At 40.6% G+C, this 27,436-nt stretch overlaps 2 protein-coding genes across 12 annotated transcripts in view; one reads left to right on the forward strand and one right to left on the reverse strand.

Annotated features, from left to right (window-relative positions):
- FASTKD1 (FAST kinase domains 1) lies at positions 1–21,596 on the reverse strand. 11 transcript variants are annotated; one of them, XM_054830497.1, is made up of 19 exons: positions 21,262–21,403; positions 19,384–19,556; positions 19,109–19,285; positions 18,611–18,720; positions 15,585–15,679; positions 13,552–14,050; positions 13,115–13,183; positions 12,056–12,181; positions 10,478–10,876; positions 9,225–9,335; positions 7,981–8,112; positions 6,467–6,953; positions 5,587–5,701; positions 4,795–4,923; positions 3,900–4,031; positions 2,748–2,861; positions 2,335–2,476; positions 1,160–1,274; positions 1–162 (listed from the first exon to the last, which is right to left on the reverse strand). In XM_054830497.1, the coding sequence occupies exons 6-19, from the start codon at positions 13,884–13,886 to the stop codon at positions 73–75; spliced, it is 2,496 nt and encodes an 831-aa protein (XP_054686472.1). In that variant the 5' UTR covers positions 13,887–14,050; positions 15,585–15,679; positions 18,611–18,720; positions 19,109–19,285; positions 19,384–19,556; positions 21,262–21,403; the 3' UTR covers positions 1–72. The 11 variants fall into 11 exon arrangements, with proteins under 11 accessions (XP_054686472.1, XP_054686474.1, XP_054686473.1 ...); XM_054830499.1 differs by lacking the exons at positions 19,109–19,285; positions 21,262–21,403 and adding an exon at positions 21,549–21,596 and having other exon boundaries at positions 18,623–18,720; XM_054830498.1 differs by lacking the exon at positions 19,109–19,285 and having other exon boundaries at positions 15,585–15,676; positions 18,623–18,720.
- Positions 21,494–27,436, forward strand: part of PPIG (peptidylprolyl isomerase G) — a 23,964-nt gene continuing 18,021 nt past the window's right edge. The window contains exon 1 of the mRNA XM_054830504.1: positions 21,494–21,728. The gene's annotated coding sequence lies outside the window, so the exon portion shown is untranslated. The remainder of the gene's footprint in view (positions 21,729–27,436) is intronic.

Genomic DNA, 27,436 nt, shown 5'->3' on the forward strand with positions numbered 1-27,436 from the left:
TTCCAGGATTACAAGTTTAATGGTATATTAAGTGTTTGTATAAAAAAAATACTTTTGACTACGTGTCTGGCATCACTGTATTCCATATAGATGCTTTCTCAGATATTCTAGCTGTTCACCTTTTGTTGACAGAACCATAGAATTCCATTCAAAGTGAGGAATCTGTAGAACAGAATCATACAAACTGAGTGTTAACATTGTCTGGTATAAGCCACTTACCATCTTACAGCAAAGAAAAGGCTCTCTGATATCTGTTTTTCTCCACTTGAAGATACTTTATCACCTGTGTCCTTCTAAAAGCTACGCTTATTCTAGTACTAAAAAGATTAATTTCTCAATGTGAGATTCTTCTTTATGTAAGTACTGACAGTTCGCTTCCAAAAAGCAGCATAGTTGCAGAGATGTAAAGCAGATGCCCACGCAATATGGACTATGACAACTCCATTACACCATCTCCCACCTTTTGAAACCTAAATAGAAAAATCCCAGGTCACTATAGTTTGTAATGTTAATGTATCAAACTGGAATGGTGTAGCAGTAGCATAACATTTACTGTCAGGGCAATGTAAGAAAGGATGTTTATCCTGTTAAAAAAAAAAAACCCCAAGCTTAAAGAGGGATGCCAGCTAAAATTAGGGTAGGTGAGTAATGATACATACAGGAGAATCTGCATTCATGAGTTTCCATTACCCAAATGTTTCTATGCTGGTGGCTGTGAATTATCTCTGGCCACTGCCTTCCCTGTCACAGCACTACCACTGCAGCAGACAGCATCCACATCCCATCCTGCAGCTGCCGTAACTGTCTATCACTCCAGGAGGGTACATTCAGTCTTTTTCTAGTGTAGGAATCTGTGGCACATTGAACTGAAACTCTCATTTCACTTTTTCTCCTTTATTCAGGCTATGTCAAGATTGCTAGTTTGCATGCAGTAAGGTAAGACACTTGAGTTTTGCTGCAGCCACTTTCAGAGAAGGTGCAAGTTCTAAGAAGTCCTTACACCATCTTGAGAACAGCTTGGAATTTCCCCCCTAAATACAAAAACTGCTCTCAGCCAGTAGGTGCTTTTAATTATTAAACTATCTTTAAACCCGCTGCAAGGAAAATGTATCTGCACTATCGATACAACTCAGGACATAAAACGTTGCTGACTGCTCACCTGAACTACCCGGTACCCCAACATTTCCAGGTGTCGTTTTTTCACTGCAGATTCTCCTTTCAGGTGTCGTAGATTTTTGCTAAAAGCTTTTGAATCAAGAAATTCCAAAGCAATTCTGCAAACAACAAGAATGTGTATTTACTTTCAGGTTCTGCCTGAAGAGCAGGAAGTGGTATTTCTAGTTCAGTATTGATAGCTGCACCAAGACTATCACTAGATAAACCTGACAATTCATAGAAAAAGAAAATTAAACAACTCCCTGAAACTAGTCAAAACTTCTTCCTCATATTTCATCTATAGATACTTGATCTTTACATAATTTAAAGAAAGCATTTCCTCCTGGCATCCATTTTGGTTCAAATGGCAAAACCAGCTAGCCAACATTTTCAAGGCTTACATTTGAAGAGGTCGGGGGAAAACAATATTCCGATCTCATCAAACACATTTCAAGAATGCCCTCTCTGTCCTAGTGTACTGGGTCTGGCTGGGATGAAGTTACTTGTCTCCACAGTAGCCCGTCTGGTGGTACATTTTAGATCAGTGACCAAAACAGTGTTGATAACACACCAATATTTTGGCTATTTGCTGAAGAGTGCTTGCACAGCATCAAGGCCTTCTCTGTTTCTTACTCTGCACCCACAGCATATAGGCTGGCGTTGGCAAGAAGTTGTGAGGGGACACAGCTGGAACCTCAACTGGCCAAAGTGATATTCCACACCATATAGCATCATGCTCAGCAATAAAACAGGCAGTTTTTCCGAAGTAGTCATTGCTCCAGCATCAGGTCTGCTGGTGGCAAGTGACTGCATTTGCATCAATTGTTTTCTTTTTCGTTTCTTTTTTTTTTTTTCCCTTCTTTCTTCTCTTCACTTCTTAAACTGTCTTCATTGCAACCCAGGAGGTTTTTTTCCTTACTTTTGCCCTCCAGATTCTCTCCCCCATCACACTGCGTGGGAGCGAGCTAGCGACTGAGTGGGAGCTTAGCTGCCGGCAAGGGTCAACCCACCACATGTAGGAAGGCCAAACCTCATAAAGCTTTGGAAAAAGGAACAGAAAAATAAATAGCCTAGGAGTTGCAACAACCATTTAGGACATAAGCATCAAAAACCTGGTCTAAACTCAATCTAAACTTGAAAGCTTGGAAGAACTAATGTGCAAGAATTCGATGTGCCAACCTCTGAGCTCCTGGTGGCAGAGCCTTTCTCCCTTCATCCTTCATGTCATGTCTCAAGTGTATTCCCTCCATACCATTTGAAGGTATATTCTCAGCCATATAGGAAAGAGGCTTTTTATTTTCATCCAGAATGCACTCAAAATCTGTGAGAAAATACAAGAAACCTGTTTACTGACAAAAAAGTGAAAAAATTTGATCTGTACAGTGTTTACTTCTAGAAAAAACTAAGTGATAATCATAATTAGAGATACCAAACATCATTTATATTATGCAGAACTTTTTAAAAACTGTATTTTATACAACAATTTCTTCTTTGCAGTCTCTTGTGGCCACATGCCCGGGGGCTTCCTAATCTTGGTGATAACAGTGATATCAGAGGTCTCCATAACAATCCTTAGAGGATTAACTTCTCACCTATTTCATAGTAGTATGGTGTGAGAACAGATATTCTTGCATAATGGCTCCCTCCTAAGATCTCTGTCAGCATTCTGTGAACATGCTGTCGCAGTGGATTTATTCGGCTACTGCCTACAAAGACAAAATAAAGAATTCATACATCAAAAATTTCACAGCCAAAGTTTCAAAAAGAGCACTGTGTCACACTGCATTTTTGACAGCCAGCCTACGGAATTAAAGCGTTTCCACGGATCCCTGGTGTTATTCCATCACTCAGAGACCACATGATCATCTTCTGGGTAGAAAGTGGCAGGGGCCCATTAAGCATGAATTTCAAATCCAGACTTTCCATCCCAGGATTTTTCCCATTCACATACTACAAACACTTTAGTGTCAGGTTCCACCTGCTGGATTTTATTTGCTTTTAATCATTCTTAAGACAGTTAACTAAGTATTTACTTACTTTGCATCTATTACATGCACACTCCACTATCTGTCACTTCTCTGCCTACTGCAGATTGTGTAATACCTTGCTCCATTAAACATCTTTAGTCTCATAGAGATAAAGCAGCTGAGTTCGATGGCTAGCAAAGCAGATCTCCCCCATGAGAATTAGTGGAGGAGATACTGAGTTTGCATCAGCTGGATTTTCTGAACTGATCAGTATTCTGAAAGATCTCAGCTGCTACACTTGACCGCTAGCCTACTCCTCCATCTCTCATCCTTGATGGATTTTGATCCTTCTAAGGAAGACGGCAACAGTGAGTTCGAAAGGAGGCAGCAAAAATGCTGACCTGGAAAAATTTAAGTCAAATGTTCAGTCTTGCAAGTGAAGCAGGGATCAAAGTGACCCATCTCCTCCAGTAGACAATCCTAATGATCCTCTTCCTGCTTCTCTGTCCTCCATGCCATATACACCGTTTCTGTGTATTTAAATTTTATTTCTTATGTAGAAATATCCCTTCTCTATTCCCACAGGGTAAACTGCTTTACTATCTATCTGTCGCATTTTTTAAGAACACATCCTCAGCAGATAGTGGGGTGCGCCTTTCTGAGCTTCTATTGTGTGCTAGTGTCAACATGACAGTTTCAGAAGAAGCATCTAGCAGATTGTTGAAAATAGACTGTTACTAGTAACAAGGGCAGCTTTTCCTCTCCTAAATTACTTACTGTTGCGAAAGACATGTTGGCAGTAGCGCTCATGAAACCAAGGGATGTGAAACTCCGGGCATTCCAGACAGACTGCTCTGTTCAATTTCATGAGGCGCGAGCAGACCCTCTGCTTTAGAGTATCAGGCAGGACTGAGTTAAACAAAATAAAAAAGGTGTGAACTCAAATATGAAAAATCTAACACGTTGAACTAAATGGCTACCTCTGAATTTTTTACTAGAGATGCAAATATCTGTATACTATGGCATTTATAAAATTCATGCTGCAGAATCTTAGAAAAGGTTCTCAAAATCCCTGAGGAAAAAATTAAATATAACAGTTTTACTCAATATTAAGAACAACAGACAGAAGAAAGCAGTGATTTAAACTCCATTCTATCATTTATCTTTTAATAAAGTGGTTGAAGGCAAAATGGCAACAGTACATTGATAGTGAACAACATACAGGTAGAGAGGAAGGCAACAGTCAAACAAACACTCAGTCTCTGATTTAGAGAGAAGAGACTGGTGGGACTCATTTGCAGACAAGAATCCCACCTTATCGCTTGACCTTTGTGACTATTTCTAGTAATAACTACCACACTCAGGTGATTTTTTTCCCAATAAAATTGAAAAATTATTAAATACTGAGAATCATACAAACTGACTATAAAATTTGTTTTAAACAAGCTTCTCTCATCTGCAATACAAGTTTGTACTTTTAAAATAAAACACAAGTTTTTGTTCATTCCTTCCCTTTTAGCACTCAAATAATGACTAGATTATATAGAGGGGTCTTTCCAGAAAACAGAATCGTTTAAAGAATAATTCTACTTCTCATATCATGTATAGGTCCACAATTCCATTTTATGCCAAATGCTACATAATCAAATTCATCAGAGAGCTAGATATTTACCTTCAAGTTGAGCATCCAATTTGCTTAGGAAAGAAATGTTAAATATCCTCATTATCAGAACTGGAGGAAAATACCCAGCCACTGCCAAAACATGACCAAGCAGCACTAAGTGGTGTGTTTCAAAACAACCTGTTAAAACCAAACAGAAATCCTTATTAACACATGACATAAAGTTGAAAAGATTTGCAATGCCCTCCTCCTAGCCTCCCAAATCATCCAAGTTTCTCTCTTAAAGTACTGAATGAACACACAGGCAGATCAAGGACTACCTCTGCTAATTGCACCAAGGCGTAAGGTAACTCTTGCCAGGTCTTTGCAGGAGGAAACTAGTTAGTCTTAAAAAAAGGTAACTCCACAATATTTCAGTAGGCAGCAAATTGTCACAGTTCTGTGAGGCTGTATTATCAATTTAAAAAAAAAAAAAAAGTCTCTATGCATTTCCTCTACAACTTAGCCATTTCTTTGTGATGAATCACAAAATGTATCCTGTCTCCAACTGATGATTCCTTGGGGAACACCACAACAATTCTATCCATTAACAACACACCGAATTAATCAGAATTTTCACTTGGTTTTATCACTCAAGATACCTCGCTAGTCCCTTATTAACAGTGATTTTAAAGGGTGAAACGAAGCTAGAAAACCTAACAGAAGCATACATTGAATCTTTGTCGTGGTCTAACCCCAGTAGGCAGAGTATTAGTAGTAACATACTGACACACTTTTTTCTTTGCTTAAAAAAGATGCTACTCAGTTATTTGGTGTCAGAACATCTTTGTCTAATGCACTTACTCAAGTTAGAAATAAGATGTTGGATACAAGTCTCAAAGAACTCTTCATTGACAGGAGGGTCATAATTCAGAGCAGAGAAAAGGAAGAGAATAAAATAGATTTCAAAGGGGTGAATCTGCAAAAAAAGACATTCTAAATTAAGTCACTGTAAAATATCATAATACTGCTTGACAATAAAAAAGGGTTTTATAATTATTTCAGAATTGGGAGATCTAAGGCTCGATGAGCCATTTTCCAAATTTTTTGGTCAACTTTTCCTGGAGAAAAATATAAAAAAAAAAAAACAACGCAGAAATCATTAAAATTGCAGCTATGGCTAAAACTTAAAATCTATTTCATGTAGATCTGTATACTTAGACTTGAAGAAGCTTTTAAAAAGGTTTCCCATTAAATGCTCTTAAAGAAACTAAACTATCATACAATAAAATCAAAGATCTATATAAACACCAGACTGAGGAGGAGAAAAAAATTAGCAGGAAAACACAGTAATTTTGACTAAAAAGACAGGCTATTGGGCGAAATCCCCACAAGAATGAGTAATGCAAAAATATACATTGTGTGATGTGACTATTTCTAAAGAGGTTAAAAAAATATTTAAGATGATCAAATGTAAAGCTAAATGCAAAGGATTATGGTTGACATAACACCAACTGAACGAACGATAAAATAAGACAGGAAAATTAAAGAGAAGTAAGTGCAAAATAATATACATGGAAGCCAAACACCTTTGAGTGAGCATAGAAAAAGATGAACTCCAAATAAGGTACAATGAAGAAAACTCTTAGAAACACTGTGTGGTTGTGCTCTGAAACACATTAACTACTAACCTGTCCTTTCTTACTGAATAAGTTACAGTAGATAGAAAGAAAAACTGTAATACCTTGTCTATATTTTCAACAGTCACAGAAGCTACTCTGTCAAGTAATAAAGGACAACAGTAGCTTGTTTTTATGAGAAAAAAAGACAACTGTAATACATTTGCCAATGTTATTTGGTCTATCAAGCGTTGACACGTGGCCATAGTTTCCTCACTGAGGACTTCTTCAAACCACTCTCCATTCACATGTGTAAGCTCTTCCAACAGAAGATTTAAGTTGTTGGCTTTCTGAAGCCTCTGAAATCCACAGTCATTTAGTTTTTGCAGAAGCTTTACACATAGCTCAGAACCGGTTTGCCAGTGCAGCTGGTCATAATGATTCCATTTGACAAGAGCTGTAGCAATGCAATTCAAGTGATGGAGCCTGCATTGAGGCAGAACTGCTGCTGCTTTGTTTATAACGATCTCCTCCACTTGGAAGGAGGGAAGTATGGCCAGAACACGAATTACTGCAGCAGTATCAGCAGGTATGACACTAGATTTTAAAAACCTGGAAGAGAGAGAGAAATAAAACCAGACCATCAGTACTGACCAAGTGCAAATGTTAAAAAAAAAAAAAACAAAAAACCCCAAATAAATTACATGCATGAAAATTCTATTTTAAAAGTCAAAAGCTGCACATCAAATATAAAATAAGTGTAATATTAATGACATGGTAGATCTTTTTTCTTTGAGATTAACTTCTTCCTTCTAATTTATTAAAAATTCAAAAAGGGAAGAAGACAGGGAGCATCTCAGTCAGCTGGTGAGGCTTCAAGTGTTACTGATAAACACAGAAGTCCTTAGTAAGGGCAGAAGGTCCACCTTTGTTAATGGAGTCTGTGGGTTTCTGGGTCTGGATAATTTCTGTGATTTCCGTCCTGGGAAGTACCAGGTTCTGAGGTGCCCGAGGAATATGAAAGCATCATCCACAAAAAACATGTACAGCCAGGGCACTGCATTCCTATAGAGGCTGAGCAATGGAAGGAAGAGTGGCAGAGCTCTTCTTCTGTGATTCCAGAAACGTTTTCCCTTTCTATGTTGCAACTGTACAAACCTGAGAACTAACTAGACAGTTCTTCAATCAAAAGAAGAGTACTTCTCCTTCACACTTTCACTTGTCCCAACCATGGCATTCTTAATGTATATTTTTCATTACTTGTTCCTCCAAACATCAAAGACGAGATTAATACCTACCCTTCCTATAAAGTACTGATCCAAATTTCCTGTTCAATGTCATTATATTGCAGTGGCCAAGGGAGAGGCAAAACTCCCTATTTTTAAAAGATATCTATTAGCAGATACCATTGGGTCTACAGTCAAGACATCTATTAGCAGATACCATTGGGTCTACAGTCAAGACAATATCCACTTCCTCTGATTTACATGTTTAATAGAATCAAATACTTTTAACAGTTTGTTACTTCTTCATATTTTATGGAAACACAATAATTTAACATCTTAGCTTGTTATTTAAAATATTAAGTAGACAACCGTTTAATACTTAAATAGCTACATTTCCAAGAATACACACTTACCCAATTAGTAACATTTTTAGTTTGGCAAACAGCTCCAGGTTGTGGCAACCCAACATCACCAAGTACTGTGTTAACTTTACCAACTGTAATACATTATAGCTATCCAAGTGTTTGTGCAGAACAGAAGCCATTCTGAATACAAAGAGAAAAAGATGACATGGTGTTATGCTAAACCAGAAGATACTGCAAAACACAGCATCCCACAAGAAGAAGGGGTGCCCCATGGTGCACAGTATCTAGATGGAGGGTTGCACACATGTGCACTCCTCTCCACCCCAGTTTTGATGGTGTTCCACTAAGACAGAGCAGCCTTTCTCCACTTAGTGAGTTGCAAAATTAAAGCCCTCTAATAATTTCTGTTGCAGATTTTACAATCAGTCCAATTTAGAGTGGACCAAAAATGGGATAAACTAGAACAGCATCACCAGCTTCAGCACCACTGTACTCATATAATAGTGGTTACTACAGCTATGTTGGTCTAAAGCTGCAAGAGGGGGTAATTTGTAGGAAAAGACAATACCTTAAGACCTTCTAAAGACAGTGAGATTCAAGGAGAAAAAGCATGAATTCACCTGGTCTTCCCTTTAATGCCACTCTGCTCCACAGTACTACTTGTCCTTTTTCTTCCAAGGATCTATTTGGTTCATACAACTGCATTCAATCCACAGTTATCACTCACAACCTGCATTTAACTCTGCTGCATCTGTGACATAGCTGATACATCATCTTCTGTGCCCAAAACCTCAACTGCTTTTCCCTTTGTTGTACAAAAGATATTACCTCTCCCTAAAAACAACGTTCATTTTACACAAGACTTAATAGTTCAAAGTAGGGCACAATAACTTTTGAAGAAATAATTCGTATCAGTAACAGGATCTCCTATAAAGGACACATTCTCTCCAACTTAGTATATTCTCATTTGTCTCACCAGTTTATAGTCATTGTTAGAGGCTAAGTTTACTCAGGTAGAATCACATATTTGTAAATAAGACAAAAATTCTATTACTTTAACTTGGTAGGGTTGAAATGCCCTTCTATGAAACTCCTAAATTACCTCAATTACTTCTGGGTCAAGCTGTGACATCCTAAAATCTGTAATAGCTAATTAGATACAGTGTATATGCATTCATGTGCAAGTGACACACTTTCCAATCCAAACTTACTGGATACTACATAGTTTTCCATACTAAATGGAAGTAGTTTACCTAGAGAATACAACTTCTTAATAGTACCAAAAAAATTACTTTTTGAGTAGATGAGAATTTCTGCATTTAATTTTGTGCATTGTCTTCAGTATTACCAATACTTGATGACTGCTAAATTCTTCTGCCATGCAGGCTGCAGTTTCTAGCAACCTAAAGAGGAAAAGAAAAGATGTATTTTCCAAAGAAAAACAGCCAAAAATCTCCAGCAAACATTGCAGCCATTTTCTTTGTCTAGGAGGAAAAGAACAAATAGACTACTTCAGGAAATACAGGAAAACAAATCTCCCCAAACTAGAGACCTTTGTTCTGTGGACCCTTCTTCTAAACAGATGATCTGTATGGCACAGAGATGTGCGTTAGATCAGTACATATTGCTCTGACACTAGAAAACAGTGAGTCCAACACTTCTGATTGTAGACAAGAAGTAGGGAAGGCACTCTAAGACACTAAACGATTCACCATCAATCAACAAGCCACAGATACAGAATCAAACATGAGTTGAACTGGTTCTGGGGCAAATAAAGCCAATCACTTTTTCTGCCTCACACTGATTTTTAGCAAAATAATTTTTTTTAAAAAATCTAGGAAAATCTTTTGGAACTAAGTCAGCTATTGCAAAACCAACACAGGCTTGCAGTATATCCAGATCTCTGAATAGAGGCAAATGTTCATAAAGAAAAGTCTGAAAATATGACTAATTGTAATTATTACAGCAAATTCTGCCTAAAACTGCAAACTTTGAGAGACCCATGACTAATACCTCCCCCAAACAGGATTTTGTAGCACAAGAAAAACAGGCAGAGAAGAATCTGCCACACAATACTACGCTCTAATTGCTAAATAAATGCTAAAGTGTTCCCTGCTGATGACCTTTCATATAGAATAGGATGTACAGCAAACTGGGATAGGACAAGACTCAGACTGTTTCAGCTACTGCCAGTCTTAAAAAGGAAAAAGCAATACATACCACTGCATATATTTCTCAGGAGAAAGACAGAAAGTTTTTTACTACCATCCACTGTGAAAGAAAGGCTGTAGTGTAAGAGACAGAGCTACTAGATGCCCTTGCCTAACAGCATTCACATCCCCTTGATTACTGGATCCAGCTTTCTACACAACTGTTTTATGACATACTGCTATGACAGTGTTTCCATAATAATATAACACGTTGCTACAAAGTTACAGCTAGGAAACTTAATGCTCAGAAATTCCTCCACCAGCAGTACATTTTTAACTTCTGTGTTAAGACTATGTATATATCATAAATAAGACAAAATTCTTAATAAACTTACCTGTTTCTTACCTTGGATCCTGCCATAGGCCCAAGAGTAAAAAATAATTTTGCAAAGGTTTCAGGATCATAATAATCATCCATAGTTTCAGACAGCAGCTGTTTAGCAACCAAGCGGAATTCAGCATTGTCAAACCCCAGCTGCTCGTACAGTCCAAAAATAAGACTAATACTGTGTATATCAAGATGGGAGGCACTTTTAAGGAAAATCTTGTTGCATTTATCTACTAATGGATGATGTCTCAGTTTAACATTTTGAAGAAACTGTAGTATTCTTTTGGCATAGTTGAAGTGGACTTCATCCTTTTCTTCCAAGAGCTGTTCTGTCTTCTGTAGTAATCGATCTCGAAAACTCTCTGAGATAACATCAGATATGCTGATCATCAAAACTGACAAGATCCTAAAAAATTCAAAATATTTTACACTTAAATATTGAACATGATAAGTAATAAATTTTAGATTTCTTAAATAAACTATGCAAAGAAAGGAACATTAGCCAGGGTGTTGCTGACTTCTGCATAAAAAGGAATTTTTAAATCTAATGCAGAAAAAACAGACGAGCAAAAAACATTTCTCCTACTAAAATAAAAATTCTGCTTTCAGTGAATTTCTAAAACGATGGGGATATTTCAACTATCCCTTACAAAACTGTATGCGATGAAAGCAGTTGCCTAAGGCAAGACCCTGACTTGCCTGATTCAAATTTGCAAAAAGATCTTTAATGTTCAATGGAAACTAAAGAAACCCAAACAACTCTCAAGTGACAGAATGAGGAGAAGAGTCATTGTCACTCCTAAAGAAAGAATCCCTTCCTAAGGGAATAAAACTTACGACCACAGGGAGAGTCAGTTCTGCAAAGAAATGCAGTCCCATTCAATGAGTTTCATAAGCAGGATCCTCACATCTGCAAAAATACATGTTGGGGCTGCTGGTGCTGTTTAAAGCAGGAAAAAGGAAGACCAGCCTTTGCTATAATGGCCCAGGGGGAACAGAGGCAAGAAAAAGAAGCTTGAACTTCTTTGACTAGGGCCAGGTTTTAAGTAATTTTAATACTAGGGTAATGGACTAGGCATGCTGGCAAGAGAACTGAATAATTTAACTTGACAAAAAACCAAAAAGCTCTGCAGATAAATAAAAATAGCATTGCTTTAAGACTCCTTATTGCTATTCACAATAGTAAACTGAATCCATGTCATAGTAGAGAAACTATCAATCTCAAGGAAGAAAAACATCTTCTGGTGAGTCAATGGCCTTCAAATTCTCAAAAAAAGTCCATGCAAAATTTAGAATCAGGATAAAGCAGTATCTGCTGGTTTTCCACTGTAAGTAGAATATTAGTTTTAATTAAATGTTTAAATTGATTATAAAGAAATTCTTCACAACATCATTGGAAAAAAGCATTCACCTAAGCAAATCTGCCAGTGAAAATCAATGCACTAATACAAATCACCTCTTTCCCACAAACCCCAAACAAGAAAAGCAACCTCCAGTTGAGAAAAAGGGAAAGCATTCAGCAAAGGCAGCCCAGTAATTGTGACATAGTGCTTCTCCTGCTACTCAACTTCATTCCGATACTTACTTTATATCCTCTATAGAATCCAGTTTCATGTCCACAATATGAGCTATTTTGCCAATTACAGGACTGCAATGTCCATGTTTCTTGTATAAACACAGTGCGAATTTAGACAGAGCTGGCAGATTAAGCCTGTCAAGACATCAAAGACAGAGTATTTACCTTTTATTTCTAGTGAATAACTAAAGACAAAAATCTACTTCAACGATTATATAAAAGACAAGGTTATATTCAAATTACAAAACAAGGAAACAAAATATCTAAGCATTTCCTATTTGGTCACCTTAGTGATACACCTTTAACTTAGCCAAAACACCTAGGTATTTTACATTAAAGCATATTGTGCATATGCAGCTCTACAAAAATCAGAAGTTCTTCATTTAACCAGATCAGTATAAGAAATCTATGAAGATTACATTCTCAAGCAAGGATGTGAAATAGCTAAAATGAATGTGAGGGATTTATTACCTGAATGTCATTTTGTGTTCAAGCTACACTGAATTTATTTAATTGTCAAGATGCCCCAGGTGTTAAACTGGGACAGGCAATTCTGTGATGCTGGTGCCAAGACTGACACTAGCTTCTGCCATTAACCTGAGATTAAGGAATGACAATTATAATATTAAAAAAAAAATCAAACCCCAACAAAAAACAACAAAAAAGCACAAAAGGAAAATGTTGATGTTTTAATACAAAAGGTTTTTACTAGAATTGAGATGAGCACATTCATCTAACAACCATTTAAGAGTTGGACAGCAAGCTCTAAGGTAAAACTGTAAATATTAAAACCTGCAATTTACTTCAAGCACATAAACAGATGATATATTTCAAACTCTTAAGTGTTGGTCTCTGTTATTGCAGTATCTGAATCTCTTGAGCATTTGTCTACCAGAGTCCATCAAAGCCTCCATATGTATAAAAATAATTTCCAAAACCTTCAAAAATACAATTGTAATTTAAAATACTCAGATGTTTAAAACATCTCATACTGTTTGAGAACTCTGTGTAGCCTTGATCATGCTTGCAACTTATACCTTTCACAAAGCACAGTAGTACAGTACTTGCCTTTCTAATCTTTTCCATGCTTCTGTAACAAGCACTTCTGCTAGAGAATCATGGTCTTCAACATTGAGCCTTCAGAAGAAAGACATAATAGTCTGAGGTTTGCTTCAAAAGTTATGAAGAAATAAGACATATGTCCTTTCATTACTCATCATGTTTTACTTTTCTATCACTCCCTCCATTCAAACAGATTACAAACATTTGTGCATTAATAATCATAAGTCCATTTACTGGAGGTGCAAAACACATCAGTTCTGCCTGCATCTCAAAAACTGAGACACAGGACATTAAGTTGTCTATGTCACACAGTCAGAGTATGGAAGCTGGAACTCTTAAGAAGCCCAATCTCCTCTTAGGATGGCTTTATAGTCAAAATTCCACCTCTTTTTATTACCAAATACAAAATGTATAGATGTGGAATTCAACATAATGCTGCTTACCTCAGAATGCTATATAGAGTGTCAACTATAGCCTCATCTTCCATGTGTTCCACCTTGTTTTCTGCTAAAATGCAAAGAGTGAGAAACTGGGAGTGATTTCTTATATAGTCACCAGTCCTTAAGAGAAGCGGCCTCTTCTTTTGCAATTGCCACAGCATGTTCAATGCAATTCCCACATGTTTTTCAGAAAGCCTGGCCTTGTTCTTTCCAACAAGGCTGAATACTTCATCTTCATGGGTGCAGCTATTTATCTGGCTCAAAAGCAGATCACTACTCAGAGTCCGTGCTTGGTAGTGTCTCAGCGTAAACAAGCAAACTTGCCTCAAACAAAGCATTTTGCTATGCCTACCAGCTATCTTTAAAGTGTTTAGAAAGATTTTTCTTTCACTTTTCACAGTAAACCATGTTGTTACAAAGAACAAACTCAAGTATTTGAAAAACAGATCATTTTTCCTTCATCCTGTATGGTCACTGTATTAAGAATTGAATTCTGAGGTACCTGTAATGAGATAGAATTAAAGCAGTTAAGTACAGTCATAACTCCTAGCTAAAAATCAGTATCTCTGCCTCTTAATGTTCTGCATAAGGTAAGCTTGAGAAGCATCTACAACCCAGCTTGGATTCTTCTCAGAGAAGCTACCAAAAATGAACACAGGCATGCTCACAAGCACTAAGAAAAGTTAGTCCACTTGCTAAGTTTTAAAATTTAGAAACCTGCCTTTAAGTCACATGTGCTATCATGGTACTACTGAGAAGGCAAAGCTGAGCTTTTTAAATGTAGGTACTGCATGACTAAGTCAAGTGAGGCTTGCTCTCACTAGGTCACCTATAATCCCAAACTGGGGTCTGGGAACTGCAGCAAATACAACTTGTGCTGGGTTTGGCTGGGATAGAGTTAATTTTCTTCATAGTAGCTAGTATGGGGCTGTGCTTTGGATTTGTGCTGAAAAGAGTGTTGATGATACAAGGATGTTTTTGTTACTGCTGAGCAGTGCTTACACAAGAGTCAAGGCCTCTTCTGCTTCTCACACCACCTCACCAGCAAGTAGGCTGAGGATGTACAAGGAGTTGGGAGGGGACACAGCTGGGACAGCTGACCCCAACTGACCAAAGGGATATTCCATACCATATGATGTCATGCTCAGCATATAAAGCTGGGGGAAGGAGGAAGGGGTGGGACATTTAGAGTGATGGTGTTTGTCTTCCCAAGTAACTGTTACATGTGATGAAGCCCTGCTTTCCTGGAGATGGCTGATGGGAAGTGGTGAATGAGTTCCTCGTTTTGCTTTGCTTGCGTGCGTGGCTTTTGCTTTACCTATTAAACTGCCTTTATCTCATCCCACGAGTTTTCTCACTTTTATTCTTCTGATTCTCTTCCCCGATGCCATTGGGGGGGGTGTGAGTGAGTGAGCAGCTGTGTGGTGCTTAGTTGCTGGCTGGGGTTAAACCACAACACAACTACTGGTGGTAAAAGGAAGTGAGATGACAAGAGCTCCTGAGCTGGCATCACTGGATTCCTCTGGGTCTGTACGTGCATCCATCCCACAGCGATATCTATTGTACCCTGTCTATGAGCGTCTCTCAGTTTCCTTTCCACTCTGCTTCCTTTAGTATGTGGTCTATCTCTTGTAAACACGAGGATTTTGTTATATGGCTTCTACTCAGGAAGGCTGACCACCTTTGTAATATAGGATATTGATCAGTCACAACGCATCAGCTGAAATCACCCACTGCACAAAAGAAAAGCAACCTAATTCCCCAAATTATAATAAAACCTACAGACTTATCTATTGAAATTTGCTAAGTATTTATTTGTTTTCTTAATATATCCCCAATTTGTACACAGTGCTAACAACTATGTATTCTACAACCTACAAAATTGGTTCCAAGCTGCGGAACACAAACCACTGGTAGTAAATGTTGTGGTACACCAAAAAAGAACCATCAAATTCCCTTAACTCAGAGATCATGGAAAAGTCTAGAAGTCTTCCTTTAGGAGATATAATCAGTAACAACAAAAATTATCAACATACCACACATTCAGCAAACTTGAATGCTCTTCAACTGTAGGCATGATTCCATCAATACAACATTATCAAGGCGATGCCAGCAGCACGCACTAGGTCTACTGAGAAAGAAAAAACCTTATTTGAGCAATGTAAGGTACCAAAATCATTCCACGAAATTTGATAGAGCTGGATTTCTTTTGTTGTCCACACAATCAGCCTCAGAGAATAAAAAGTCATGTGACATACTGCACTACACTGCTGTGGCTGGCACTGGGGCAGATACAAGGAAAGCTAAAATGAAGTCATTTTAATTTATGATCTGTTATAATATGAAATGTTTGTTTCCCTATGCAAAATGAAAGCCTACAAAAATAAAGGGTACAAATTTTCCAGATATTATGTATTAAGTACCTTTTATAACAACAATTTGCTTTATAGTCCCTTTTCAGATATTGCTTTTATTGCTTCTATTTGTTCCATATGATAGTTGTCTTTACAAAGAATTTATTCCACTTTATCACTGAGAAAAGTTGTGTGATATTATTTATTCCATGTAATCTCCACAGAAAGTATTTTTGGCTTTTCCCTCTTAGTATGCAGCCATACACTTTCAGAAATAGCTGGAACTTCTTACGGGTTTTTATAATGTGTATTAAATAAGCTAAAATACAGATCAAAGGTTGGTCAAGTCATTGTTAAATCACAATCTAGTAATCTTCTACAAAATCTCAAGTACTAAATTAGCCACATTTACCAGACTGTTTGAAATTTTTTCTACCCCATGGACTTTCCAGTTAATTAAAAATACTTTTTCCATTCCCTTTTGCCATGTAGATGGAGCAAATCGGATACAGTGATAATAATCAAAAGCAGAAGTGATTGACTGTTCCACCAACAGCTTCTAAGCAGGAGCCACAATACAGTTATCAGAGTTATTGAACTACTGTGTTGGGTTTGGGTGGCAAGGTTTTGGTAGCGGGGGGGCTACAGGGGTGGCTTCTGTGAGAAGCTGCTAGAAGCTCCCCCTGTGTCTGACAGAGCCAATGCCAGCCGGCTCTAAGACGGGCCCGCCGCTGGCCAAGGCCAAGCCAATCAGCGCCTCTGTGATAACATATTTAAGAAGAAGAAAAACACTTAGAAAGAGAGAGCTTTTGCAGCTGGAGAGAGGAGTGAGAAGATGTAAGAAACTCTGCAGACACCAAGGTCAGTGCAGAAGGAGGGGGAGGAGGTGCTCCAGGCGCCGGAGCAGAGATCCCCCTGCAGCCCGTGGTGAAGGCCATGGTGAAGCAGGCTGTCCCCCTGCAGCCCATGGAGGAAGGATGAGGGGGTGTAGAGATTCCACCTGCAGCCCGTGGAGGACCCCACGCCGGAGCAGGTGGAGGCACCTGAAGGACGCTGTGGCCAGTGGGAAGCCCACACTGGAGCAAGTTCCAGGCTGGACCAGTGGACCCGTGAAGAGGGGAGCCCACGCCAGGGCAGGTTTGCTGGCAGGACTTGTGACCCCGTGGGGGACCCCACGCTGGAGCAGTTTGCTCCTGAGGGTCTGCACCCCGTGAGAGGGACTCCATGCTGGAGCAGGGGAACGATGAGAGGAGTCCTCCCCCTGAGGATGAAGAAGCAGCAGAAACACCGTGAGATGAACTGACCGTAACCCCCATTCCCCATCCCCCTGTGCTGCTGAGTGGGGGAAGGTTGAAGCCGGGAGTGAAGTTGAGCCCAGGAAGATGGGAGGGGTGGGGGGAAGTGTTTTAAGAGTTGATTTTATTTTCTCATTCCTCTACTCTGTTTTGCCTAGTAATAAATTAGATGAATTCCCTCTCTAAGTTTGGTCTGTTTTGCTCGTGATGATAATTAGTGAGTGATCTCTCCCTGTCCTTATCTCGACCTACAAGCATTTCGTTATGCCTTTTCTCCCCTGTTTAGTGAATGAGGGGAGTGAGAGAGCGGCTCTGGTGGGCACCTGGCCTCCAGCCAGGGTCAACCCACCACACTATACAAGGTACCTAGTTTAAAGAGAGAAAAAAGTATTTCCCCTCTAATGATGTGATAGTAAGGTACAGCTTGAAAACCTTTTTGCATGACCATGTCCGGAGTCCTAGCTGCAAACGAACAGGATTTTTTTCTTAATTCTGTTTTAGAGAACTAAGACAGCATCAGACAAATACCTTTAAGAGAATACTGATGTATTTAAACTTGATTTTAAGATTTTATGTACCATATCATAGAACATTAAGCAAAGGTTTTTTATTAGTGTATTTTTGCCTTGCATAGTGTTCCTCTATTTTCATATGTCCATCCAAAGGAATAAAATAGTTACAGTATCAATTCACATTTACTTCCCACAGTACTGGCAAGCTAAGTGCCAGAAGACAGAATGAAGTAGATACTTGATGAGAATATAAAAACTTCACACTCAGATAATTTCCTTGTAAACCCAGGTAACATATCCTTTCCCCTTCTCGTGCTGCAGTGGACATTGCATCCCCTGCCCTAATGACTGGGAACCAGGATCTCTATCTAAAACTGCCTGAAGGAATTTTCTAAATATTTCTCTTTCTGGAAGGTATTTAGCAGATGCAAGTGATTTACCACAAATTTGTATGCAATTAAAAGTTGCAATTAACTCTATTAACTTATAAAAAGGAAATCAATAGGGAAAGTTGGATGTTTTGAAACTTACGAGTACATAGATTAAAAATAGAAAATTTGTATCTACTTTAAGAACTATTTCTAAGGTGTTCTGCTTATCATGCAAAATATACACTAAAAGGACAAGAAATTCTTTAAAATAATTTCCTACCAGTTGAAACCCAATAAGCATTTTCAACACTGTATTACAAACTACAGCAAGCCAGAAAGTTTTCTACAAAGGAGAAAATGTGGACACCTGCCATTCCCTAAGTATAAAAAGTATTAAATATTTAAGTAACTAAGCGTTAAGAGAGATGCTTGTGCGGTACAGGGTGTTTTTCACCCATCTGCCAGAGCCACCTCAGCTTCCGTGAGCCATGCCGCGGACAGTACAACGTCCCTGGGTAGTGGCGGCCTACCTCCTCTCCTACCTTTGCCCCGCACCGTTGGGACTGCTCCGTGCCGCGCTGCTGCCGGGTCACCCGCGGAAAGCCCGCCTGCTCCCACCTGCGGGTCGCCTTCTCCGTTCCTACGGGGAGATTTTGACCAAAAGGCGGGGGAAGGGGCTAAGCCGCCACACAGGCCTCAAGGCGGCGGGCGGTTAGGGGGCGGCCAGGGCCCCGCTGCCGCCCACCCGCATGCAATCTGAGGCTCGTTTACCGCCACCGCCCGGCGCTCCCTCGGCCACCTTGAGCCTAATGGTGGCTGCACGAACCGCGTACGCTCTGGAAGGAAGACGGTACTGCCATGCCCGGCGGGAGGAAGCTCCGGGCCCGACCCCCCGGAACCGCCTCGCTCCGCCGCGGCCCAGCCTGCCTTCCCTTCCCCCCCCCGCGGGAGGAGTCCAGAGTCGCGGCCCCGGCCCGCCAGCCCGCACCGGCAGCAGCCGCCGCCGTACAGCGGGAGGGCGGCGCTACCTGGGTCGTGCCCTAGCCCGCCTTGTCCTCCCGCCTGGCGGAGGAACGGCGGCGGTCCCAGCCCAGCTGCCGGCAGGCGAAGGCCGCGGTCCCGGCTTTCGTTCCCGCGTGTGCGCTTGCGGGGCTGCTAGCGCTCACTTAAGCGAGGGCTATTGAAACAGCAAGTCCGGCACCCAGCTAGGTTAAATAAGGAAATAAAGGGAGCAATCTTGTCTGTGCAACTTTTAAGACCTCCCCGCACCCGCAGAACACCATCTGAGAAGTCCTTAGCTTACTTTTTCACAAGACCCGGCATTCAAGCCACGGATGGATACTGCTCACTGAAAACAAGCGGGTGGTTGGTTTAGCCTCAGTTCTCCATCTGTCTCTGCGCTGTTAGTTACTGCGGATACGCCCCAAGGCAGAACATTTCCCATCAGCTGAGATGGACAACTCCAGCCAGTTAGACCTTCCAAAGGAAATAAAATAATACAAAAGTTCCAAGGTCATCTTGATTATTGAAGTCATATTAATAAAATTGACATTTATATAATGCATTCTGAGGAGGGAAAAAAAAAATCTTCCCTGCCTAGAAACATCACAAAGGGACTAAAGTTCAGGAAGGGTGAAGTTCAAGAGTTTGGCTTCACTGAAAGGAATTAACGTTACTTTATTTTACATGGCGTTTCTTTTATGCTTTGTAAAAAAAAAAAAAGTTAAAAATGTATGCATGCTGGAACACAAATTAACATAAGTTGCAACATGTATGTTGCTTATGTTGTATACATACAGCTCCAGGTCATCTTTCTGGACCTTTTCTCACCACCATTGATAATAATGACATTTAGATAGAATGATAACAATTTCAGATTGTTCTAAAATTCCATTTAAAATCACAACCAGGACTATTACCGTGACCAACTTCTTACTGAATTGACTAGCTGTTTTGCAGTTGTCTATTAAAGGTTTGGGTTTTTTTACTTTTTTCTGTTGTTGATCATATGTATACCTCACATATTGGATGCTGATGAATATGGAACTCACTCAAACCAATAAAGTAGCCCCTAATTTATTTATTATAGTTCTGTTGTGTGTTGGAAAAACAGCATGTAAAATTTTTAACTGGATTTGTAACAAATTTTCTAACTGTAAAATTTGTAACTGGAACAGCTCCTGTACCCTTCTGCTAGCAAATCCAGATCGCCTTAGTTTCAGTCTATACAGGCAAGCAAGTAACAGTGAGAGCCAAACCCTGTCAGGTGATCTCAAAGGGTGGCACTTACCTTTTCAAGAATCTCAGGCCTTGTGCAAACTCATGTAAGAACTCCAAGGCATATGATCTCCCACTTTAGAGGAGAACTATTAGATGCTCATATGAAGGGGACTTTGCAAATTGTAGGGATTTTTCATTTACAAGATGCAGAACTTTTTAATTTTCACTTGTCAAGTACATTTGGATTAAATCAATTAATAATGCCTAAAACAAATTAAAAATGCTACATAAAATTACCTTAAATTTTAAGTTGGACCCATAGGGGAAGAAAACAAGATTTATCAAAGCATGTTGTACTGAAGCCAGTGTTGATTTATTGAACAAAGTCCAGTTACCAGATTCTTCAGGATTTCAGAACTCACAGGGGTCAACCTCTCAATTTTTAATTCTTTCCCCAGAAATTCAGGAGAAATTTTTCCTGCTTTCAACAGACTTTTCAACTGCCAGTTGCAGGACTTCCATCCATACATTACTTCCTGTTATTTATGATTACTAAACCAAATACCCACTGGTCTGAATTAAAACCCTTCAAAGGAGGGTTACACATCTGTGTAAGTCTTACTTGATTTTGAACGTGCTCACCGCTTTATGCATTGTCATAAACTTTCATGTCATTTTTAAGATAAATACAAGTTAACTTCGAATGGCAATGCAAACATATGGCAGATGATTATCGGGAACTTTTTTGCATACAGTTGGTCTAAATTCCCATTTTGGTTCTTAAGAACCCCTAACGACGTTTGCCAGGTACTGCTGGAGTAACCTTAAACCCTTCCAGTACCGTTTCAGACGTTTCATTTACCGATTTTTCGGGCTCTTCACTGAGCCACCATCGGTGTCCCGCCAGCAGGCAAGGCCAGCAGTAGCCCCGGACACGTCTGATCGGGAAGCACACGTGTACCTGCAGACGGAAGGCAGAGGCAGATCCCCCGCGGTGTCCGATGCAGCCACCGGCGCCTTCCCGCCCTACGCGCAGCCTCGCCTGAGGCGGCGGGGCGCGGCGGCTGAGGCCGGCGGCAGGGCGGCAGCCGCCCCGACAGGCCGGGCGGCGGGAGGGGGCGGAGCGCCTCTGACGAGCTCGAGGAGGCGGGAGCCCCCCTCCCCCAATCGCTCCGGCTCCTTCCCAGCGGCCTCCGCCGCCTCCCTGCTGCCGGGCTGGGCTGTACCGTGGCTGACGATTCCCCTCACCTTTCCTGGGCCGGGGTGCCGTTTCTCCCGTCTCCGCGCACCCCCACCTATCCTCCGCCGCGCCGCCCCCGGGGTTGCCCCCTCCCGCCCTTTCCTTCCACTGACGCAGTCTATGCCGCACCAGCTCTAACATGGCGGCGAGGCACTGAGGAGCGCGGGGCGACGCGGGCCGCGAGCGGGGTGAGTGCCGGCGCCGCAGCCGGGCGCCGCTGGGTGTCCGGCGCGGTCGCTATGCGGCCGAGCGAAGGCCCGGCCCAGGCCGCGGCGTGGGCGCTCCGAGGGCTCGGGGGTTGGAGGTCGCAGCTCCGCGGGGCCTGAGCCTCGGTCACGGACGGGGGTGGGAGCCGCGGCCCCTCCCCGGTTCGTATAGGAGACTACCCCGGCCTGGCTTGGCCTGGCCGCCGCTCCGGGCCGGGCGTGGGGCGGTCGCGGTCGTTCGCGCCGGCTCCCCGCGCACACGCCCCCTCGCAAGGCCCGGCGGCCCGTGTGCGAGGGGCGGGCGGGCCGCGGCCGAGGAGGGGGCGTCCAGCGCTTCCCTGAGGGGGCGCCCGGGGCATCCCAAGTGCGGGTGGCTTCTGAGAGGAAAGGGGGTGAGGTGCTGCGAGCGGGGTCCGAAAGCAGGCGAGAGCAGGAGGGGTAGGTGAAGTGGCGGACGGGGCCTGGCAAAAATTGCGCCAGGTGGTAGGGTCCGTGAGGCCGGGCAGTGCCTCTCCGCAGTCTAACGAGCCGCGGGCCGGGCACGCCGCGCGTCTGCCTGCCCGCCCGCTGCCAGCGCCCCGGTCGGCCTCTCGGGTGCTGCTCGGTGCCTGCTCGGGAGTTTGAATGAGTCCTCCCTCCTCCCCTAGAAGGCGAACTAACCGGGCTGTCTGCGTGCCACATGTTCTCCTCCCCTCTGCAGGCCTCTCCTAGGGAAGTGGAGCCTACAGGAGCTGCCATGGCTGGCAGGAGGGTCCTCTACCTCTCTCTTTTAAGGATTTCTTAAAGCACTTAAAAGATTTTTATGAATAATGAGTTTCAGGCTCATTTTGTTTGCAGCCACGGCCAAACTATAAGTACTGTGTGTATATATGATTGTACTTTGAGTCATTTGAGGAGGCTTTGAAGGAGAGTGGCTTAGGAGAAAAAGAAATAGTTTATTGAAACTGTGGACAAAATATCTATTGTAGTACTAAACATTACCTTACAATTCAGTCACAATTAGAAAAGTATCTTCCATAATGATGATAGAGAAGTCACTTTTGCTAGTAGTTGCCTAATGTTTGACTAAAGATAATTATATTTTAGAAATCATCTGAGAGCTGTTTTAAGAGGATCACGAGACCATTTCTTTTGCGTAAAGTCTATTTTCTAAAATAGATATTTTCTTTGGTGAGAATATTTTTGTTTTCATGTTTTGGTTGTTTGGGGATTTTTTTTTACTTCATCTTTTTCCCCCTTTTTGTTTCACTATTTCCATTCATTAATGCACTGGGGTCCAGCATGACCCAAGTTTTTAAGTGCTACCATGATAAAAATACCATAAAAATATGGAAATTACATGTGATTTATGAAACATTATCTAAACTCACAGAGCTTGATTTTCAGTTTTTAAAAATTATTTATAAAGATTTTGGAAAAGGTATAGTTCCTGTATTTGAAGTAGATCTGAAGGGGAACATATAAAGGATACCATCATCAATAATACTCTGAGAGCACCCTTTGGGACTGTATTTCTTATTAAGACTTCCCATTTTTCCAGTCTTCTGTAAAACAAACATTTTTTTCTAAGTTAGCTAAGCAGTCATTAAGCTGTTATCAAAAGATTTTTTTTTTTCTCCTTAGGATGTCAGAAAATCTGTGGATTATGAGAGAATTTGGAGTGAAGAATATGTACTGCAATAGAGGATTTTACTCTGCTGCAGCATGATGTCTCCACTACCAGTTCACTCCTCTGTACAATGTGCATTTAGGAGCCATCTTCCATTTGGAAGCAGAGTTAGTGAGTGCCAGGGAGCAAATATGGCCATCTTCTAATGGAGTGAGGTTTAGGCAGGAGGCTGGGATAAGGCAGGGAAGGGATCTAGAGCTAAAGTAGTAGAGAAAGGAGGAGAACACAAGAATAAAAAAAGATAGAACAAGCCTCTTTTTTTTTTTTTTGTTATGGTTGGCAAGTATGGGTCAGCAGTAAGAACTGTCTCCTACTGTTGCATGGTCTTGCCTTATTCTCCTCTTCAGTAACAGAGGTAGGAAGGGATTCCACTTCTGAAATTTAGTTTGGGGATCCTAATGAGTAAATGGCTTGGAGATTACACTAGACCCTTTAAAAGCTTTTTTCCCTTTTCTCCCAGATGCATAGACCTGGGAGAAACCACCTGTATTTTTGCACAAATCTTAACAGGAAAAAAAAAAAAAACACCTTTCTGCATAAATTAGATAATAGAATATCATGACTGAGTCTTGACAACAAAGCTTTTTGCTTGCTATTTACAAGAGTGTGGTTAGATATTTTAACATCTTTTTCATTGTAGGTGCCTCTTTCCTAGGAAAATAAAACAAAGGGCATGATCTAGTAGGAACCTGTATTTATGTTTAAATAGATTAGAAGAATGTTACTACCTTCTCAGCTGAATGTTACATTCTCCCAGCTAAGCTGTTGTAACGGAGTGTGTATTCTGTATATACTTTAGTACCAGAAGACTAAATTAATGTTAATAATTGCAAAAAATCATACTGAAAGTGATGTAAATGAACTATGCAGTGCAGTAGTGTTAGAAGTATGTACTGCATATTTAGTCAGCACCTGAGCATGGTATTTTCTTAAATCTCCCTAAGAGGATAGCAGGTTCTTTCGTCATGTCCGTGGGAGACAATGGTTGATACTGTGTCGTGGTTTAACTCAGCAGGCAGCTAAACCAACCACACAGCTGTTCAATCACTTCTCCCTCCTAGTGAGATGTGGTAGAGAATTGAAAAGAAAAACAGGTAAAACTCATGGATTGAGATAAAGACAGTTTAATAGGACAGAAAAGGAAGATAATGATGATGATAAAAGAATATACAAAACAAGTGATGCACAGCACAATTGCTCACTACCCAGAGCCAATGCTTAGCTAGTTCCTGAACCCGTGCCACCTTGTGTCCCACCCCCAGTTATATACTGAGCATGATGTCATGTGGTATGGAATATCCCTTTGGCCAGTTTGGTCAGCTGTCCTGGCTGTGCCCCCTCCCAGCTTCTTGGGTGCCCCCCACCGCCTTGTTGGCAGGCCAGTATGAGAAGCTGAAAAGTCCTTGACTGTTTGGCAACAACTAAAATGTTGGTGTGTTATCAAGGTTATTCTCATCCTAAATCCAAAACACAGCACCATATTAGCTGCTAGGAAGAAAATTAACTCTATCCCTGCCAAAACCAGGACATAGTGCCAGGTATCTCTTACATTTGATATTTTTTTTTGGGGGGGGGGGAGGTAGCAGAATATGCCAGTAGTCCAGAAAAGATTCGTAATATTATTTTAGAGAAGGAGGCCTGATGGAAAGTGGTGTCAATCGCTTTTTGCTTGCAAAAATGTTGAAAGTCTCCCTTGTGGTTGGCTTTTTCCCTCTAAATACCGTTAGAAGGGACAATCCAATTGAAAATCTATAATATATGATTTCTAATGATGAGTAGAAGGTCTTTCTGCATAAATTTCATAGACCTGTTTAGAATGCATATGTGTTTTTCTTTTCTTATAGATGTGTTAATTCCATGTGATTGCAAAGACAGCATCCTAAACCTGAAATGTGTTCAAGTGTAGTACCTTATTCTTAAATCTTCTGACACCAAAAATCTGTGCTGCTGATTAGTAAAAGGAAAAAAAAAATCCTTAGTTGTCATTGCTGCTAATTCAGAGTTTTTTGATGATGAAACACAGAGGAAAAGATGGTGGTATTTGGGGAAAATGCTGAGGAAATGATGGAGATTGATGGTTGGGCTGGTTGGATTTTTGTTGTTCACACCTTCAGTATCATACTGGAGCTGGAAGCTCTGACATAGGAACAGAACTAGGAACAAAATTTCACGTCTCCCATTTCACAATCAAATTCATTTCCAGTTTACACCATACTGGAACGAACATATAACATTTTTAGTCTGTGGCTCCACCTTCATTTTAAGCTGATATGTGCTACTGCCAAATCTTTTCTTGGAGGGGAGGAAAGGATAGTTTTTATGCAGCTAAGTGGCCACCTGTATGAAAGCTAAACACTTGGATGTATGAGCCCTCTGTTGTGTTATCAGCCCACATTTATATTGGCTTCAAGTGACTGGAACCACAGCCTTAGTGAATGTGATATGTTCAGAATTCACTTTGTGCATTTGCATTTTCTGGACTCAAAATTTTGTTTAAAAATACATTTCTGAAGATTCCAGATGGCTATCTTTGCAATATAAATCAATGTAGTTTTGTCTTCCTGCATTTGTAGTTGGCCTGAAACAAAATGCTAGGAATGGGAATTTATGCAATTGATTGTTCATTTCATTTGGACATTGAATGAAGACCAATGCATAAGATAATTGTAAATTGATGCAAGGTCAAGGAGAAATTAAAAATAGGGGCGAGCTGATGATAACAGAGAAAGAAGTGAAGGAATAGGATACAATATATATTTTTCCTACTGAATACATCTTTGCTCCAAATGTGTTCTGTCCTGTGCAGGGACTGAAACAAATGGGTAGGGTAGTGCCATGGCCTGTTGAGCATAGTTACAAATAAAGGGGTTTTTTTCCCCTCATAAAACTAGGAAATACTACTGTATTGCTGCTTGCCATCAGCTCTTGTGAGATGTGTGACACGTTGATATTGCAGGTGATGTGCATCTGTGATTGCTTTCTAGCCTGTTTCAGTCAAAAGGAGCCAGTTTATGTTAAACCGTATTATTGCCAGATCCTTCCTAGCACAGGTGATTTTGAAAAAAATTTCCCAAGATGTATTTTTAAGCATATCAACACATATGAGTGATAATCTCTGGCAGAGAGATGCTTGTGAACAGTTTGGGATGGTTATCTTTTTCTACTGGCACAGATCATTTTGAAGGAGAACAGCTGTCTGCAGCCTGGCCGTGAATTGGCCAGCTTTATCCTGCTGATATGAGGCTGATGGAGGTGTGAAGGGATGTGAACCCTGATGGACACAGCTGGTGATGCATTGGTTATAGATGCAGCTGTTCTGACAAGACTAAATATTTTTGGTGTATTTGTCAATAAAACCAAATATGCTCTAAGCTGAACTGTAATTCAACTTTCAGAAATAAAACAAACAGGCCTCTTTCGTTAGATATACTGAAGTGGTTTTTTGGGTTTTGTTTGTTTGGGGTTTTTTTTGGGTATAGTTTCTATTTAGTAAGAGGCTGCTCAAACAGGAGGTGGTTGAGAATGATGAATGGCTTGAATATTTCACAATAGTACTTGGGTTGTTTTATTGTCCTTTCTTACAGAGTTTTGGAAGGAAGAAGTGAGCTGACTTCTCAAGATTGCCCTTCTGCATAGCACATTTTTGTGTATATGTATAGTGAGCATCTTTTGGTTGACTTTAAAATCGTATTCCCTTCACTAGTAAAATTCCATCAAGTTCACAGTTAAAAAATGCAAAGTATTGTGGGTTAAGAATGTTCACATTCTAATTGAAAATAAATTTGAAGAGTTAAATACACAAGTCATGTAGGCCCTATTGTTACCAGACATATAGTACTATTGAGCTTGTAATTTTCTGACTTTATTCTTGGTGTTTTCAATTTTTGTTTATTTGTTTTATTGGAGAGGAAATGCTCCCTTGACTTGTAAGTAGGTAGGATAAATGTCATTGATATTTTAGCCTGGTTTGCTGGGCAACATGAGCTTGAGAGTTACGTATATTTACTTGGCCTGGTGTTTG

The sequence above is a fragment of the Grus americana genome, chromosome 6, assembly GCF_028858705.1.
Source record: "Grus americana isolate bGruAme1 chromosome 6, bGruAme1.mat, whole genome shotgun sequence".
NCBI lineage: Eukaryota > Metazoa > Chordata > Aves > Gruiformes > Gruidae > Grus > Grus americana.

What these genes read in the sequence shown, in the direction of transcription:
- FASTKD1 (XM_054830499.1), bottom strand. Translation starts at nt 13,886, where the DNA reads ATGCTTTGTTTGAGGCAAGTTTGCTTGTTTACGCTGAGACACTACCAA. An exon ending in ACCATACTACTATGAAATAG is followed by an intron (nt 2,477 to 2,747) that starts GTGAGAAGTTAA and finishes ATTTTCTCACAG; the next exon opens with ATTTTGAGTGCATTCTGGAT. An exon ending in TGGGGTACCGGGTAGTTCAG is followed by an intron (nt 163 to 1,159) that starts GTGAGCAGTCAG and finishes TCTGTTCTACAG; the next exon opens with ATTCCTCACTTTGAATGGAA.